Source organism: Cotesia glomerata, linkage group LG2, assembly GCF_020080835.1.
Source record: "Cotesia glomerata isolate CgM1 linkage group LG2, MPM_Cglom_v2.3, whole genome shotgun sequence".
NCBI classification, from domain to species: domain Eukaryota; kingdom Metazoa; phylum Arthropoda; class Insecta; order Hymenoptera; family Braconidae; genus Cotesia; species Cotesia glomerata.
In genome coordinates, this window is record NC_058159.1 from 16843569 (window position 1) to 16864183 (window position 20615).

The window sequence follows — 20615 nt, forward strand, 5'->3', positions numbered from 1 at the left end:
CCACCAAGCTGGTCGAAATTGGTTCATTCGTTCGAGAGATATCGTGAACGAAAAAAAACCGAAAAAAGTGTTTTTTCGAAATTACTCCGAAATTTTTGGTTCGATCTATTGAAATTTAAAAATTCTTTATGAGACTAATAAAACTGCGTTTAATGCCGTCAACCGCGTGAAAATCGGTTGATTCATTCAAAAGTTATTGCGGTTTGAAAATTCCAAAAGTAGTGTTCTATGAAACTTCTATCAGACTTTTGAGCTCGAAGAGCTCAAATGCATAGAAATACTATCTCTTTGAGCTCAGCGAGGTAAAAATATCACATAAATTATGTTTTGAGCTCAAAAATCTCAAAAACGTCATAAGTACAATTTTAAGCGCCCAGGTATGGAATTAGCGGGAAGTTGCAGGGATGGCCTTTAGGGTGAACCGTTTTACTAATTTTTTTTTAAATTTTTAGAACTCAGATCCAAAAACAAGATACTGAGAGCTACAATTTGCTATGTTTTTATTTGCTACACGATGATTTTTCTATAAGTTACACCCTGTTGATAATCCCCCAAAAATTTTGATTTTATTCTTGCTCCCTTAATTTTTGTGAAAAGTGTATATGAAAATTCTTACGATTTCCTGACTCAACATGACATCTTTTTGGTGAAATCGTATTATATGTTTATTAGAGTGTGCTAAAATTCAATTTACGTAGAGACCCTCTTAAAATTAGAATTTTGAGATTCGCTTTTAACAGGAGCTTTTTTTGGGCATTTTCGCTATAAAGATATTTCACGGCCGAAAGTGTCCTTACGTTTATGTGTACAAACATTTTTGTGTATACATATAAGAAATACCTATCGATTTTCAAAAAAAAATTACTTTTTAGTGTACATGTCCATAACTTCCTAAAAAATAGAAAGACTGAAAAACTGAAATGCTTTATTTTATAAGACAAAATTGATTTTTACATGCTTTTTGAATCACAACGAATATTACACCGGCACATAAAAAAAAGTGGTTTGTACATTTATCTGAAACTACCTATGGCTACCCTGACGGACCCAAGTGCGGTAGAGAACGGTAATGTACGGCAAATTTACGATAGGGTACGGTAGAGTACAGTACGTAGAGTGATTTGACGTAATACAGTATGACACCATAAATTACGGAGTCCCATAATTGTACGGTAATGTACCGTAATTGTACGGTAACTTATAGCTAAAATAAGGTATATTTGACGGTAGGTTACCATTGGAATACGATAATGCGGAAAGGTCAGAGTATATGGGTCATTCCACCAAATAAGAACATTTTTACGAGGTGACCCTCGCGGATTATGTTTAAAATTTATGCAGGTGTTCTCTATAATAAGAAATCAATTTTCTATAAGTTTCAGCCCTTAATAGGCAGCGGTTCTGGAGTTATGATTTTTTGAAATTTTGAAAAAAAAATTTTTTCACCTTTTTTATTAATTTTTCTGATAAGGAAAACTTTTTTATTAAAATCTACGAAAAATTTTATCTTGTGGGAAAAATTCTGAGCTTTTGAATGAAAATATCCATTTTATGATAAACACATCAGAAGACCCTTTAAAATCCAATTAAAGTGGAAAAATTGATTTTTCTCGGTGTGCGGTGCAAGGTACATCCAATTTGACTTTTTTTTTCTGAAAGATCAGAGTTTTTTACAAAAAATATATGGTTTTGACGATGTACATATTTTTTGTTAAATCACAATTAAATTAAACGTTATATACACTGTGCTACACGATTATTCGGGATAGTAAAATAATTTTCTGTTAAATATTTAAAATTTCAAACTGCTCGTTAAAAAATTGAGTTTATACGATGCAGATGGCGCTTACAACTACGATTCCATTTTCTTATTTAGGATGTAATTTTCAAAAATTTGCGAGAAACACTGATTGGATTATGGAAACTCAACCAATTAAAAAAAATTTATTAAATAAATTGGTTTGTAATAATCCAACGGAATCTTGCTTCTTCAGAAGTTGTAATAGATATCCAAACAATGAAAAAATCATTAACTACTTTCATGCATCGTTAAAAGAATCTGATGTAAATGAAATCGAATATAAAATGTGGACATCAACCGATCGATGTACTATTGTAAACGTTATTTCAAATTCCGATGACTTTATTGATACCTTAGCGACGCAACTTGAGAAACTTTTAAAACATGATTTTATAGTGAAAATATAAAGTCGGTTTTTCTCTAATGCTAAATTAAATTTGAAGAGTTGCAAATTAGCGGTAGTTTTTGACTTTGCAGAAAACTGCGTTTGTTGTGCAGAAAGCTGCTCAAGGCTATCATTGGAATAATGACCAAGCTACTATATTTCCAATGGTGGTTTACTAAAACGAAAATGATACTATTAAGCATTTAGGCTTAGTTGGTATCTCAGATTGCCTTAAACATGACACAGTTTTGATTTATTTATTTCAAGAACGATTGATTTCTTTTTTAAGAGAAAAATTTGCTGTTATTGAGAGGATTTTTTACTTCTCAGATGGAGCACTTCAGCAATTTAAAAAAAAAAAAAAAAACATTTACTAATTTATGTTATCATTATGCTGACTTTAGAATCATCGCTGAGTGGCATTTTTTTGCGACTGCCCATGACAAAGGACCATGCGACGGGCTTGCAGGTTCAGTAAAACGACATGCTGCTAAAGCTTCATTACAAATGGAAAATAAAAAACATACTGACACCACAAGATTTGCATTCCTTGGCAATCAAGAATTTTAAAGGCGTTGATTTTACTTTCGTAACGAATGATGATTATTTAGACAAAAAAAAATGTGTCAGACGTACGATATTCTTTATCAAAAACGATAAAGGATACACAGACATTGCACACTTTTACCGATAAATGATTGTATTGGATATGCTTTTATTAAAACTATATTAACATCTGAAAAAAGTTCAAAAATAAAAGTATTTTAATTATAAAGATTTTACGTTTAATTTAATTGTAATTGAACAAAAAATATGCACATCTTGAAAACCATATATTTTCTGTAAAAAACTCTAATCTTTCAGAAAAAAAAAGTCAAATTGAATGTACCTTGCACCGCACACCGAGAAAAATCAATATTTCACTTTAACTGGATTTTAAAGGGTCTTCTGATGTGTTTATGATAAAATGGATATTTTCATTCAAAAGCTGAGAATTTCTTTCACAAGATAAGATTTTTCGTGGATTTTAATAAAAAAGTTTTCCTCATCAGAAAAATTAATAAAGGTGCAAAAAATTTTTTTTCAAAATTTCAAAAAATCATAACTCCAGAACCGCTGCCTATTAAGGGCTGAAACTTATAGGGAATTTATTTCTTATTATAGAGAACACCTGCATAAATTTTAAACATAATCCGCGAGGGTCGCCCCGTAAGAATGTTCTTATTTGGTGGAATGACCCATATATTCTAGCGAATTTCTACCATACGCTACTGTAATTTTATCGTTCTATACCGTATTTTTACCGTTCTTTACTGTACGTTACGGTGTTTTACGGTTTTTACTGTGCAAGTAGAATGCTATTGTAATCTACGGTGGCCATACGGTATATCGACCGTATTTTTACCGTATAATACCGTAATTCTACGGTATTTCAGATCCGCCAAGGTATGTATTTCGATGCGTCAAATCTGAACTTTTGGTTGGTTTGGCCCGTACACACTCAAAATTTTAAGTAAATTGCAAGAAACTGCCAAAAATGGCAAAAGAATGCACTTATGCAAGCAAAACATTTTATGTTATCAAAGTATGTTTTTTATGTATACCGATGCATTGAATTGGAATTTGGAGGTTATTTAGCTTGTTATGTCTCGAACATTAGAGTGCACTGCAAAAAACCGCTAAAAATTACTAAAAATCCTAAAAAGTTATGATGACGGTTGACCCTAAAGGCCATCCCTGCAACTTCCCGCTCATTTTGTACTTAAGCGCTCAAAATTACACATTACGTTTTTGAGCTATTCGAGCTCAAAAATATGATTTTTGTGTCATTTTGAGCTCTTCGAGCTCAAAACTCTAATAACAGTTTAATAAAACACAATTTTTTGAATTTTCAAACGGCAATAACTTTAGAATGAATTAAATGAATGAACCGATTTTCACGCGGTTGGCGGCATTCGACGCAGTTTTTTAAGCTCAATGAAGAATCTTCAAGTTCAAATCGATCGACCAGGAATTTCGAAGTAATTCCGAAAAAACACTTTTTTCGGTTTTCTTTCGACAACGATAACTCACGAACGAATCAACCGATTTTGACCGGGCTTGCGGTGATCGACGTGGTTTTTTTATCTTTAGAGCTGATTAGATTTTGTAATTGTTTAGTAAAGCCATTCAAAAGTAATTCCAAAAAAAGGCCATTCGGCAGCCGAAATGGAAGTAGATTTTTCAAATAAAAAAAAAATGATTTTTAATAAAATAATATAATAACACTGATAATGTATAACTTAATTTATGAATTAAAAACAAAATTTAATAACAAATTTAAAACTAATTAGAACAAATTTTGGAAAGAAAATTATCTTGTGAAGAAAAAGTTTCTCAAATATTTACCAAAGAATTGCACAGATTATAAGATTTGAATTATAAATGTCCAAATTTTAAGTAACTACTTAGGAACAACAGTTTCCAAGTTAATCAGAATTTTGCAACCGGATAAAATTTTAGTTGAAGAAAACAATGGTTAGAACTAATTTGTGACATATTTACTGACAACCTACCCGAAACTATTACACGAAAGACTGATCAATATAATAATTGAATTTACATCATGATTATGCTATGATGTAGACAATAATTCTAAAACGGCTGTAACAATAAAACTGTTTCATTAAACGAACTCTAAAAGGAGTAATATTAAGGCTACTACTTCTACCACTTCTGAGTAGTTAAAACTAAAGCTTATTAAAAGAGCTTTACGATGCATTTCACTGAATTTCAATATCTTGTCTAGTTCAGTAATTATACCAAGTTGAAGTAGTAAAAACATCAATTTTTACGATTTTTAAAATTTCAAAATCCTGTCATTTCCAAATTACTCGCCCAATTAAGCTCATCTTCGAACTTAACCTTGGTCTTGATCGATAGATAAAGCATGCTGAGTTTGAGAAGAATCGGTCATTAATTGAAAACGCTATCGTGCTGACAAGCCGCGTTATATCGTATATATATATATTTATATATATATATATATTTATATATATATATATATATATATATATATATATATATATATATATATATATATATATATATATATATATATATCTATATGTAAATACATAGATACATAAACTTTTGAACTATATATATTTTCTGACTCAGCTCGACAATCTAAGTCAGAAAATGGCTAAATTTTTTAAAAGTTGCGCCATGAGGACGGCTGCAATAGGTAGATTTTTATAAAATTTACTAAAAAGTGCCATTCGGCAGCCGAAACTGAAGTATATTTCATTATGAATAAAAACGAGTGCAACACCAAATTTCATATTTGGCATAGCAGAATAGGACTTATATCAAAACTACACATATGTTATGGTACCCAAATTAAAGCTTATTTAAAGTGCTTTCAGATGCAATTTACAGAAATTCAATAAGTTATCCTATTCCAAAGTTATTCGAGTTAGAAAGTGAAGAAATATGAATTTTTATAATTTTGAAAATTTTAAAATCCTGCATTTAAATTGCAATTTTTTAAAATTTTTGAGCCATTTTTAGTGGTTTCTCGCAATGTAATCTGATTTTGGAGGCATGACCAACTGAATAATGTTTTTTGCTTGCATCACTGCATTTTTTTGTCATTTTTAACAGTTTCTTGCAATTTACTCAAAATTTGAAGGCTGTACGGGCCAAAGTTGACTAAAAATTCGGATTCAGATTTAGCGCATAAAAATACATAATCCTAGGATGGTCTAGACAAATGTACAATCCACTTTCTTTTTTGTGTACCGGTGTTATTAATTAAATAACGTTTATAGTGTACGTACCCTTTTTCTCTCAAAAATCCCAAAATTAAGTACAGAAGATCTTTTTGGTGTTGCGAAACATTAGTTTTGCTCTAAAAGAATAAAAATTTTACTGAAAAAAATGTCCACAGAGTAATTCAGAATTAGTTTCACTACCAAAAAATTTAGGTAGAGGAGGTGAGAAGTTAGATCCTCATTATACACTGTTTAAAAAAATTGTAATTTTATTAATATTTTACTACACAAATGTAGGATAAAATTCGAAATTCAGTTTACGAAACAAACATTTAATCTATTCATAGTAATATTACGATAACATCTTCAAAGTTCAATAAATATTCACTAAATTGATTGATTTTTGTATAGATAAGCTTAAAAAATCGGTTTATCATATTATTAATAACAAATTCATGAGATTACACAGTAATATTACGTTGAAATCAAAAACCTGACGAACTTTAATACCATCTCTATTTTGCAAACAAATTCAAGTCGTAATTAACTAAAATTGGATAAAAATAAGTAAAATTAGAAATTTGTATGATAATTTAAAAAACATTCCAGGGTAAAAAGATTATATATAATTATAGATACTTATACATAATTATTTATAAAAAATGGCTGTATATAATTATATATAATTAAATAGAATTAGATATAATTATATGGAACTACATAGAATTATTTTCATAGAAAAAAAAAAACCGGCAAGCGCGGGAACCGAATTTTGGACCTGACGCTTGAAAGACTAATTCTTTACTTTTTTTTTTTCTTAATAAAGTTTATTTGGTTTATTTTTTTTACATAACAATACGTTATGGCCACAAATGATACTTAAAAAACTAGCCTATAATCTATGATAATATAAAAGGTACTATTTATATTTAAATGTTTGTCTCCACGCGCGGAGCTGCTCACACTACAAGGGATCAGATCTGGAGAGACATGTCCGGCCCCCACTCCTCGACCCTGGCGCCGGTGTTTTCCCTTCCCCCTCCATTGAGGCCAGGGGTTTTCCCATCCCCTCCAGTGGTTCAAGGGAATTCCCTGGGCCTAATGGAGGGGGGAAGGGAATTTCCTGGTGTATTGAGATGGGTCCTCGGAGGTCTTTAGTACGTCTAGGGTGGTTGTTTGTTTGGCGGCGTCTTAAGATGTATGCAGGTGTACCTTGGGGGGTAATAAACATTTTTGTAGGTCATAAAATGATATGAAAATTTTTGTGGGTAGGTACGGGAGGTCTAGGGTGGTTAAACAAGAATGAAACATTTGATATTTCGTTTTTTTTTTCTTTTATTTATCAATCTTCCTTGCGTGGGTGGTTGTATTATAACAAAAAAAATGGCTCGGTCCCAATGTAGTAAATGTGTGAGTGCGAAAGAAATGTTAATTAGCCGAAAAAAAAAATAGAATCAGTAGAAATAACCTTCTAAAAATAATGTATAAAAGTACTATTAGTAGAATATGTATTATTAAAAATCGCGCAAATTATTCAAAAAATACTTGTCTTCAGTGTATAAACGGTGTTGAAACAGTTCGTTTCTAAATGGGAATTTTCAGCTGAATCCGAAGATGATATGAGTTACTTAGGATTGTAACATAGGATTGAAATACCAAGAGTATGTGTAACAGAAAATTTTACCGAAGAAAAATATAGCTGGGAAATCAAGTATCATCCACCATCACTGAGAAGTTTAGCATGTGTTGCGATCCTCTCGAATACTGACAAGTTATCCACAAGCATTGATTTAGGGTACCTTGGTAGTATAATGGCATTTAGTTCTACTACTAAAGTATTGGCTATGTCACGTGAATTTGATCCATCATTCGTCACTGTACGAACATTATATGAGCTTTTATTATGGCAAATACCTTGTTATTTGAAAAACTACGATTATTTTCCTTTTTACCCTGCCACACTTCATTACCGTGGTAGTGCGATAAGCGCTATACAATAAAATCTTGGAGGGTGGTCGTAAAAGATGTTGATTGTAGTGCACCTGCAGGAAAAAGTTGTTAGATAGCCCTTTACACCCCTTACTAGAAAAACTACTTTTCAGTTTTAAAAATAGTGGTAAAGTGGGAGTAAAAATTTTGTGAGTATCCGAGGAGCGGAAAAGGTCCTCAGTTGTGATTTTCTCGTAGTGAAGTAAAGTTGAGGTGCGAAGTGTTTAAAAAAAAAAAAAAAAAAAAAAAATGAATACCTATTGGCATGGATACACTGAATGTGGTATGATGAAAGCCGTCCGTGAATTAGAAAAAAGAAAACCAGAACTTTTTGAACCGTTTGAGAAACGGCTGATTAATACAACAAATGAATTTATTCACGACATGCGGAGGAATTTCTCAGCCGAACTCAACATCGATGACGGCGATATTCGCGCTGAATACACTCATCAAGGTTAATGATAAAAAACTTTTAATAATGATAATTATTTATAATACTAAAAAAAATTAATTTTATTTTTTTTTTTTAATTACTTTTACAGGACAAAGTGGGCTCGCTGATTTTATTGATCAAGGAGTCGAACAGAAGTTTTTTAATATCGTGAAAAGCTTCTTTTTCCATCGAAAAGATAAATTTTTAACACAATACCATTATATTATCACTTATTGATTACATTTTTAAGCTTATCGGATTTGATTTCAGAATGTACGATTGACCAACAGGAAGAAAAAGGACAGGAGGAAGAAGGAGATTCACAAGCATACTTCTTCGATGAGGAGGATTCGTCACCTCTACCCCTCCATAAAACAGGTATTTTATTTTCACAATACCATTATTATAATGTTATAAATTAATTATCAATATGTAATTAAATATAATTGATTTCATTTCAGAAAGTGCAAGTGCTCACGAGGAAGAGTGCTTTCAATCCACCTACGATGAGGAGGAGGAGGTGGATTTGTCATCTCTGATAAATTTAGAGAACTTCACCCCGTCACAAAATTGGCTCATAACAGATGCTTTGAGAAAATGTGAAGAGAAAAAAATATTGCCAATCCATTTGCCTGAGGTGGAGATTCCGATCATAACAATTGATGAAGGTATCCCGCTAATTACTTTGACTGGAGAAGAAGATAAAAACCTCATCATCAAGGAAAAATCAGCTCTTTCGCAGAAGGTAGACAATACCTTAGAAGAGTACTTTGTGGAACAAAAGCTCAAGAAGAGGAAGAACATCACAATATTAGATGATAATATAGTAAATAATAAATTTGTAATGTTTGGGAAAAAACCCAAAATTCAATAATAATAATAGTAATAATAATAATAATAATAATAATAATATGTATTTCTTTTTAAATAAGATTCATCTAAGATAGAATCTCAATAAATATTACAATTAAAAAAAATGAAAATCAATGTTTCTTCATTTATTAGTAATAAGAACCTATTTTTTTTTCTAACTATAATTATAATATATATATTAAAAGGCTAGAAGGAATAAGGGTTTTTTTCAATAATAATAATAATTTTTCATTAAAATATTTGTGGCGGTCATGTGACCGCTGACATTAAAATTATTTAAAAATTATTAAAAATTTAGTTAAAATTAAAATTATTTCGTTAGACATTTAGGCTACAGTTAAGATTTGAAATTGTAAAATGTAGTAAATTCAATAGAATAATTTAGTAGTAAACTTTCAGTGGTAATAGGATTAAGTTGTAAATATTTGTACATTTTAAGATCCGGAGCCTTTTCTCTCCGGCTTATGGGTTTTTCCCATGAGTTTTTTCCCAACAACTTTCCTTAAACCTTTCCTGTTTATTACTCTTTTTTCTATGTGCAATAAACCCAAGCGATAGAGGAACCGAGGTCAGCATGGCCAGCTGTACTCTCGGGCCCGCTGACGTCACGAAGGCTTATTGCCCCTTTGCACTTTTCTCACACTTTTCTATTTCCCGAAGATTTCCTTTGTGTCCCTTCGCAAATCTTCGGGGCCTTCTACCCCACTACTACCCTTTAAACTTCGACTCTGATACCCAAAGTGCAGTAGTGGACACCATTATTCCGACCTAAATCCCCGTCCTGAGTGCACGTGGCTCCGGGTGATATATTTCTGTCGTGAATCGTTACAATATACATAGTAAATTAACCTCATGTTTACTTATTAACAGAACCTATCACCGTACCCATTAAAAATCCTAAATATTAATTATTTATTTTTTAAAGATAATATATAAGTTTACAAAAAAAAAAAAAAAATATTCTAAATCGCTAAATTACATCGCTAAACAACATGTTCATATTTTGGTACTTTATAGATAAATCTAACACATGAATTCAATTTACGCTGCATCTTTAATAATAATTTGTTTGACATATTCATATACGCTGCACAACAATAATCAAAGAGAGGAATTATTAAAGTAGATACTAGCTTAACACGTAAACTTTCACTAAATATTTCATTGTTTATTTTTAGTTGTACTAGAATATTCATAGCGCGATTGCACAAATTTGTTACTTGATTCTCCCATGAGAGAGTACTATCTATAGTCACCCCAAGGTATTTTACAGTGCTACTATAAGGAATAGCACACCCCTCCACAAAGATTGTGTCGACTAGTCTGCACTCATCACTACTAATTTTTGCTCTACTTCCACAAATAATTGCTTTCGTCTTCAAAGGATTCATTTTTAGATGATTAGTTCTGCACCAATCTGCGATTTTTATTATTTCACCGTTAAGCTTATTCACACAAACACTGATTTGAGAAAGATGGCAAGAAAGGTATATCAGTAAGTCATCAGCATAGAATAAGTATTGACAATCTAAACGTTTAGCTAAATCTGTGATGTATAGTGAGAATAATAACAGACCAAGCACACTTCCCTGAGGTACACCACTTACAATTTCTTCCCACGACGAGTTATCTTCGCTAGAGCGTACGGACTGCTTTCTGTTTGCTAAATAAGATCCAATCCAATCAATGGCTGAATTCGACATATTCATAGATGACAATTTACATAATAATCTTTTGTGATTAACAGAATCAAAGGCCTTACTAAGGTCAAACGAGATCGCAATTAAAACCTTTGACATATTCACCGCTTGTCTTATATCGTCACAGAACTTTACAATGGCAGTCTGCGTACCCAAACCTCCACGAAATGCTGTCTGATATTCATCGAAGTAATTATTGTCATTGATATATTTAACAATTTGGTCATGAGCACACCGTTCCAAGGCTTTTGACAAGTTTGGCAAGAGCGATATAGGCCTATAATCTTCACAGTTTACTGGATAAGCCTTTTTTGGAATAGGAATCACATGTGATAGCTTCCAATTCTCCGAAAAGACTCCTGTAGTTAATGACACGTTGAAGAGGTCTGTAATTGCTTGCTGAAAAAAAGGTAGCACACATTTATATGACTTGATAGAAAAGCCATCCGAGCCACATGAATTTGACGTCAATCTCATAATTGATTTTCTAACTGTTACTGTGTTCAATTCTGTGAAAGTGAATTCATCGCCATTATTATCAACCAATAATATGTCTGACGTGCCAACATCTGAATAGATGACGTTACCCGACGCACGTGCAAAGAATTCATTCAATTCATTCAAGTCAACTTTTATAATAGTTTGTGATTTCTTCTGTTTAACAATGCCTAATCTTCTTAGATCATTCCAAAGTTCCCTCGAGTTTTTTGCATTAATTAATTGATTGTCAAAGTATTTTTTCTTTGCTTCAGTAATACGTTTTTTAACAAATCGCCTGACGTTAGAGTACTCTTTATAAGCATAATCCGTCCTTATGTAGATGCGATAAAGCTTATTTCTCTGACATTGGAGATTTCTAATATCATCAGTGAACCATGGAGCCGGTGGTCGACGCGGAACAACCAATTTTTCAGGCGCAATAGCATTTATAATACGTTCAAGGTGTGCATGTAATTAAGTGTTCATTTCATCAACTAAGCCCAGCTCCTTCAGAGCTTCATAATCAATATCTTCACACAATTCTCGCAGCTTATCATCATCAATAGCATTTCAATTTCTGAATGTAAAGCTGTTCAGCTGTTGTAATTCAACTTTGTAATTATAAGTTACAGAAATTAAGTCATGATCAGAAATAAATGGCTCTGAAGATTGTTCTGACGCCAACACCTTGGACAGATCATCCACAATGCAAACATCAATCCAAGAATCCGAGTTTTGTAAGTGATGAGTAGGAGCATACTCAACAATATGCAAGTCTAAACAATCACAAAACTTCTGCAGTTGATCACCATAAAAATTCTTTTTACTTAAGTCTGAATTTAAATCTCCAACAATAATAATGTTATTAAATGGCACCATTATGTTTTCCATCTCCTCCTCTAAATCATCTAAATGTCCTATGTTGGGTGGTTTATAGACCACACCAACTAGTATCTTTTGCTTTGATGAACTCAATATTTCAACGAATAAGTACTCCGGATGTTTGTCTTCTGAGTTTGCTGAAGATGCAACATATTTAGCTTTAATATTATTTCGTACATAAAGAGCTACCCCACCTCCACTACGAAGATGGCGATCATCGCGATAAAGAGTGTGATGTGGGAGAGACACCATGTTATCAGGTATTAACCGATTCAACCACGTTTCCGAAACAGCAATTATGTCATAATTATGATCTCTAAAATATTCTTTAAAAATTTCAAAATGACACTCATTCCTGAGCGATTGAGCGTTTACATGACAAACTTTTAAATTACTTAATCGAGTTGAAGGACTCTGCGATGAGACGATGGACATTGAAGATAGTGAGGGAGCAGTGATTTGTCATTGAATTAAATCCTGCAGTGGGCCTATTCCTACTGTAGGTCTCAACTTAACAGGAGGTTCATCATCTGCATACCTGACATTTACTGAAGTATTCAAAATCCAAATGTTTTTAGAATGAATTGTCGGGTACTTTTTACGGACCTCGAGCCGGAGCTTATACAGAGATGACGGATGCCTACGATGAAGATATATAGTTGCATCCGCATCCTGGACCTGAACGCCAGGCATCAAAGTACTAACTTTTACTTTGTTTTTTTTAATACTTTTAATGCATTCATCAACATGCTTCAAGCTATTGAACTTGACGCAAACACTGCGATCGCTCCTGTTACTCTTTCTACCCAAACGTTCCGTGCTGTCAATCTCAAGCCTGCGTTAATTGTACAACGACGTCGGGAAGCTTTTCTCCATATAATTCAGGAAGACCAGTAATCGTTAACTCATCCGCAAGTGAACGTGATTCCATCTGCAGCATTCCAGCCTCCAAATCACCATCAGCAATATTTTTCGCAATAGCTCTAGCTTCTTCCAAAAGATTATTACCATTATCAGGTTGAGCTTCCTCAATTTTAGAAACCCTAGCCTCCAAATCCTTGACATTTTTCTGCAACATATCATAATTAGAAATCAGTTTGTCAACCTTGTCATTGACTGACTTCATAGTTTCATCAAACTTGTCCAACTTTTTTCCGAACTTAGCCACGTTCTTATCTACTCCATCTATTTTGTTTAACTTCTCAGAAATTTCCTTTAATATCGGTGACGCATCAGTGACACAAGCCGGACAGCAATCCTTAACCTTAGCGGCCGCATGTGTCTTAGATGGTAAACAACATTGCACCTTCACACATGTGTTATGAAAGTAGTGTTTACAATAAGCAGTTGTTTGGACAGCTGATGCGGCGTCACTGATGATCTTTAGGCACAATCCACACGACATAGACATTGTCACAAGAATTGTGAGATGGCAGCACAATATATATACCAAACGCAAGATGGCAGCACACTTAAATTTTCTAATAGGTTAGCCAAAATAAGACTAAACTAAATCAGAAATTGCAACTGTTTTATCTGAATACAAAATCCGTTCAGTAAGAAATACAAGCGATTATCATTTCAAAAAGAAGCCAGTATTCAAAAATATAGTTTAAATAAATTGTCTATATCAGTAAACCACAATATCATTTACAAATAACACAACAAATGCACCAATGCAAAAACACTTCCGCACTATACAGCGCACACGATATATATATTCTGCTTCTTCTAAGGCTAAGAAGGCTACCAAGGCACCAACAGCTAAGCCAGAGTCTCCGAAGCCCAAGAAGAGCACTGCTAAAACCGCGAAAGCTCCCGCTAAGGAAGTCGCTGCTAAGAAATAAATTGACTAACATCTTTTTAATTGATCCTCTGACATTTAAAAAAAAAAAAAAAAAAATTTCGAGTATATATATATATATATATATATATATATATATATATATATATATATATATATATATGTATATATATATTGTGATGCCTTTTCCGGCACTGGCGTCGACAGGACCGGATCAGGTCAACAAAAATTAATTGGCCTACCTGGTTCGTAGATTTGGTTGGGCGCGAGGAACTCAATGTTCCACGGGTCGATATCGCTGTTGATCTTCGTTGGGCGGCGGGTCGGTGTTGAAGAGATTCAAAAATCGAATAACGGCAATCGACGGACAAAGAAATCGAAATTGGACGATGGGATCGGTTAATCAGAGCAACAACAATTAAAAAAAATAATTGAGGCGTGCACTTCTAATCCAGCAACGGTTTATTCAACAACAAATATATTCTGTCGGCAATGTCGCATTAATAACAAAAATTATTTTAACGCAAAAATAATTCTAACGCAAAACTAGTGCTAACGCAATGATTCAGCATTTCAAAATAAAACAAATTACAAAAAAAAAGTATTCGAGTAACCAAAAAAAATTACAAAGTCTTTTCTTTAAAAAAAAATATTAATTAATTCAACTCGCCAAATTTATTCAAAAATTTTTAAAACAAATAATTAATTCAACTCGCCAAATTTATTCAAAAATTTTCAAAACAAATAATTAATTCAACTCGCCAAATTTATTCAAAAATTGAAAAGGAAATAATTATTTCAATCGCAAAATTTTATCAAAAATTTCAATCGCCAAATTTAATAACAAAATCTCAATCGCAAAACTTTATCAAAAATCGCAACCGCAAAATTTATTTAAGAAGTTTTCTTTTTTTTTTTTTTTTTTTAAAAATAATAATTTCAATCGCAAAATTCAGCCAATAATTTCAATCGCAAAATTTTTAATACACAAATTTCTAGAGAATATAATAAATTCAATCGCAAAAACCTAATAAAGATCTCAAAATTATCCAAAAATAATTCAAATCGCCAAATTGTTCAACAATGACAAGAAAAAAAAATCAAATTATGCGAAGTCTTCAAATTAGTCAACTTATTTTCCAAAGCAATTTACTAAGCCGCTTTGTCGGGTATTTGAAGCTCGAGGTAGGTAAACAGTACTTATAATCCCGACCAAAAATTCCACACACACAAACACGTGACTCAACGGTACCGTGCCGCAAAGTGTCGTCACTAAGCTTCAAAAATACCGCACGGAATTTATTTAATTCCGTGCAACTCGAATTATAAACAAATTATTTTAACACGACGAAATTCGCGGTGATGACACCCTGGGGCTAATAAAGACAGCGACCAGACTTACCCTGCAGCTACCGTAGACGTCTCGGGCGATGCTGGCTAAGTAGGCGAAGTTGGCGGCAAAACTGACGGAAGAGCGTCGATATTTCGGCGGTGGCGTGTCCGGGGTCGTAGTGTCCAAAACAATTCGGCGAAATATTGCACAATAATGTACACAATTGTACTCACGTCAGCGACAAATTTTAAAAAAAAAATTAAACAGCAAAAAATAACCAAAAGAGAACTGCACGATGCCACAGTCACGGCGTCCAGATCAGAATTGCATGTTAATATGGCTGCCTCCTCGGCAACACATGCTCTTTTTCTTTTCGGTTCGTTCCAAAAACTCGCATCCAATCAGCTCACAGCTTCTTCTAGCCGGCCGTTGTATTACGGGATGCGTCCAGTATTCCGTTGCGATCGATGATTGGTCGATACTTCGATTAGTGATCAGCCTCGTGTTCAGATGGCGCCTCGCATACTTGTTGTTGATCGCTCTCCGTCGTCATTGGTCCATTCAAATTTTTTCGTCGTTCCATCCTCGCGGCCAGATGTCGCGTTGATCGTCGATGGCTCGTAGAAATTCGCGAGTCATCTGATCGCTATAGTCTAGTCTCACTCACTCATGCATTCAACAATAGTTCACACTCATTCCGGTATTCTTTTTATTCAAATTTTTAATTTAAATTCGGCGCGTTTTCTTTTACTAATTTTACCTCGAGCTTGTCATTCTGATCGGGAGGCTGCTTGGGGCGACACAGGCGCGTCGAATCTCTGCTTTTCCTCAGCTTAGCCAACCTAATAATTTTTAAACTCGGAATTTCAAATTTTGAAAAGTTTTTCCCATGTCACAATATACATATATATATATATATATATATATATATATATATATATATATATATATATATATATATGATATATATATATATATATATATATATATATATATTAGGGTGGGTCAAAAAAATCAACTATTTTTTTTTTACAATTAATACGGAAAAATGGGTTACTAGGCACCTTAAAAAAATTCTCACCAAATATGAACTCTTAATTATAATAGGAAGATCCTCCGCGTCGCAGTTTTTCATTTTTTTCTCAGTCCAATAGAAAAAAATTCATTCCTCATCATTAATTGGTCGTACAGAAAAAATTTTTTTAAGAATTTTGTAGGAAATTTAATGCTCTACAAAAAAGGTATCTTATGTTTTTTCCGTAAACCTCACCATTTCACTAATATTGAAGATTTAAGATTGATTATTTTAAGTCAAATGTCACTTTTGTTTATGAATTTTATAACTCGACAAGAAATGGCTATTATTGAATGGGCAATAAAAATTTTTGTAGCAAATTAACTGCTCTATAAAAATGGTATCTTATGTTTTGGCGATTAAATTAAGCGTTCAAAAGATATTCATCATCAAACTTTCATGTATACCGATTTTAAGAGTTTTTGATTAAATAATCGAAAAATTTCAATTTAATCTATCAGTTTTGAGAAAATTTAAACGAAAAAAATTTTTTTTTATCAACTGAGAAACTTCAAAATGTTTTTCAAGCTTTTTTTTATGTGTAAGTATTTTTATCTACATTTAAAAAAATAAATTGTACATTATTTATCGCTTAGTTAATCATTTATAAATAAAAAAAGCAAAGATTTCATTATAAATATATTTTGATTTCAGTTTTAGAGAAAAAATGTCCAATTAGTTATAAGAAAGTTTTTATTTCAATTTTCAACTGAGCTATTTATTTTCAAACAATTTTTTGTTGCAAGTAGGGTAGTTTTTTCGATGCTCTTTCACAACTTGCAATAAAAATTGAAATTGCTCTTCGTCTTTCGTTAAGCATTGGTTATATTCACTTACTAATGCGACACCTCGCTCTGCCACATCATTAACAACTTTCAATTGTGCGAAAAATTCTTTATTTTCATTATAACTCTCATCAGTAGACCATAAATCAATATTTTTGTCAAGAAAACCATACGGCAGATCAAAGATCTCAAAAAGTTTTAATGACTTCTTAGAAACAAAGTCACTTATATTTTTTTGCAGAATTAAATGTAAATTTTTTCTATCAATAATAAATCTTCTTGCTTTAGAATCTGTACCTTCGCGAGTCTTAACAGCTTCGACAATATTCTTCTTTATGTTTAATGGAACGGTATCATCAAAAAGTGATAAAATAGCAAGTTCATCACTTAAGTACCATAAATGTGAAGTCATTTTTTCACATGTAGCCGAGGAAATTAAAGAATTAATTTTACTGTACTCAATTAAATTTTTCATAAACTCTAAGTCGTAATTAGCAGCAGAAGTCGCAGAAGTTGATGAAAACCAAGCTTTTACATACACCATAACTATAAAAATACAAAATTGTCGGACCATCCAATTCTTTCTTAGAAAGGTCAAATTCATCTCTAAAAATAAACATTTTTAGGCAATAAATTGCCTTTGCCATCCATCTTGCATGATGAACTGCACCAGGACGCTTGAAGAAAACTTGCTCTCGTGGCATTTCTCCCAGAAAAATTAATGACAATTCCAATATTTCTTTATAGTCATCTCGGGGTTGCGATAACTACCAAAAGTAATCAATTATTCGTAAAAAATCAAAAATTATCCTCTACACTTAAAATTGTATTTAAATAATACCTGTAAGTATCGCTTAATAAATGAAGATAGATTATTTTTTTCATTCGTAATAATATTAGCAACAATACTATCTTCAACACCAGATTTATACTTCGTTTTATCGAATGTGTCCCAAAATTTTTTGAATCTGCCAAATATTGGAACATTTGGTCCGGATGATACTGGCCAATAGACTTCGAATGCACTCCTTAAAATGATCTCATAAATATGATGGCGACATGGTAACCAAATTAATTCTTTTCCTAAGGCCTTTTCAATTTCTTTACATGTACCATGATGGATTCCTGTATAGTAAAAATAGATAATTACACTTTAAGTTCTGTATTTAATAAAAATTGTAACGCATATTTAAAATCTATAAATAAATAAAGAATTATAACTAATGGGCACGTGTCGAAAATTTAATTAATGTATGAAAACAATTCAACTAGAACGATGAAAATAAAATTTTCTTTTAAATATTTTATCATTGATTAGTTACCCGTATTAACCGCAGTCGTGTCAAAACACATCGCCTTGATGTAACTAATAATACCCCATTGATTTAACGTTGACAAGATGGTTGCTGTTTGATTTTCTGCCGATCCACTATTCATTTTTGGAACTCCAAGTAACTGCTCAGTACCAAAAGCAGTCAAAATAATCGGTAATCGATCCACAAATTTCGATTCAGAAATGTCATTCAGTATTTTCCCATCCCAATGCACGACGTATTTATCATGAGCTTTGAAGTTATCTTTTAGTCCTATAGCAATGTCTTTTCGTAAGAGCATGCGAGTTCGTTGAATTGTTCGTTAACTAAGAGTTGTATCTTCTACATTAACACCAACACTTGATAGAACTGGAGCAATAATGAACATCGCATTTCTACTACTAACATTAGCTCTGACGAGTGCTGAGATAAGCTCTGGAGTTAGAATATTTATTTTTGCTCGTGTTGTCGGTATTTGAGGCACATACTCTAAATCTGAACCGAAATTTGTAGCTTGACTTAATGTAAGGGTTGAAGATGACTCTGATTCCTCACTTCGAACAATCTCATGGCTGGTTGAGGGTTGATTCAAATCTAAAATAAGCGTTGTTATTTAATTAATGGAAGCAAAAATATGGAACTCATTCATTTTGACATCAAATAAGGAACACAAAGAGTTTTTTATTTATCATCTACGAACATATTGACATTTATGATATAATTAATTAGAAAAACAATAATATACTTTATTATTCATAATTTATAATCAATTTAATTTATTTTCAATTCTGATTAAAATTTATAATAATTAAATGTTGTAAATACTCACGACTTTCATCTACTTCCATCGTATTCATAGTACTGTTTAATTTATTTGGGTTATTTGAAAGAATTTCTTTCCGGGTATCACTTTTTTGATTTAAATATAGTTCACGAATATCATTATCAAGCAGTTTTATTGATTTATGATCTACAATATCAAATAATGCTTTGATTTCATTCTGAAATATTATTACATTTTTGTTTTGGGCTGATGATTTTTTTCGCACAAAAGATTTTTGCAATTTCAACCATCGGTTATGATAGCGAAGAATTTTTTGTATTACATTAGTTGATCCACTAGTCGGAATCTGGTTGTTTTTCCATAGTTCAATAACTTGATCAGTTGCATTTTTAGCACTTTGTTTGATAGAACATTTTGACACTTTGAGCTGATAAAAAAAAACACTCATAACCTCTTTCACTGTTGGCAACTTACGTTCTGAAATTTTTTGCATGGGTTTTCCGATCAAATGAATTTCCTTATCCATATTTTCGATAAATATATAAATTTATGTAGTGACCGCAAAATTTGTAAATATTTAATCGTTTTATCACATATACAAGATCATAACTTGTGGAAACACTAGAAATGCTGTAGAAAATGTAAACAAATAAAAACAATATAACTATAAAGAAAAATGTAGGTGGCGCTAGTTCACAAGGGAAACAGAGTAAATAGAATACAAAACAAAAATTCTCTACAGAAGAAATTTTCCCAAGGACAATATACAGCTGTAGTGGAAAAATTTTTTAAGACGTTTTGAAGACGTTATAAAAAAACAACATGATCGTGATTTCTAATGATGAAAAATAAAAAGTTTGGAATTATTGAATAAAAATTTTGAAAACAAAATTCAAATAATACTTACATTAAAGACAAAAAATGAAATTTTCTCAAAACTGATAGATTAAATTGAAATTTTTCGATTATTTAATCAAAAACTCTTAAAATCGGTATACATGAAAGTTTGATGATGAATATCTTTTGAACGCTTAATTTAATCGCCAAAACATAAGATACCATTTTTATAGAGCAGTTAATTTGCTACAAAAATTTTTATTGCCCATTCAATAATAGCCATTTCTTGTCGAGTTATAAAATTCATAAACAAAAGTGACATTTGACTTAAAATAATCAATCTTAAATCTTCAATATTAGTGAAATGGTGAGGTTTACGGAAAAAA

The 20615-nt window shown here is 32.0% G+C and overlaps 1 protein-coding gene across 1 annotated transcript; it reads right to left on the minus strand.

Annotated features, from left to right (window-relative positions):
* Positions 1–18930: 18930 nt before the first annotated feature.
* On the minus strand, positions 18931–20249 carry LOC123259001. Its single transcript, XM_044719258.1, has 2 exons — positions 19438–20249; positions 18931–19202 (listed from the first exon to the last, which is right to left on the minus strand). The coding sequence occupies exons 1-2, from the start codon at positions 19916–19918 to the stop codon at positions 18931–18933; spliced, it is 753 nt and encodes a 250-aa protein (XP_044575193.1). The 5' UTR covers positions 19919–20249.
* Positions 20250–20615: the final 366 nt, after the last annotated feature.

What these genes read in the sequence shown, in the direction of transcription:
- LOC123259001 (XM_044719258.1), bottom strand. Translation starts at nt 19,918, where the DNA reads ATGGATAAGGAAATTCATTTGATCGGAAAACCCATGCAAAAAATTTCA. An exon ending in GATGGAAGTAGATGAAAGTC is followed by an intron (nt 19,203 to 19,437) that starts GTGAGTATTTAC and finishes CGCTTATTTTAG; the next exon opens with ATTTGAATCAACCCTCAACC.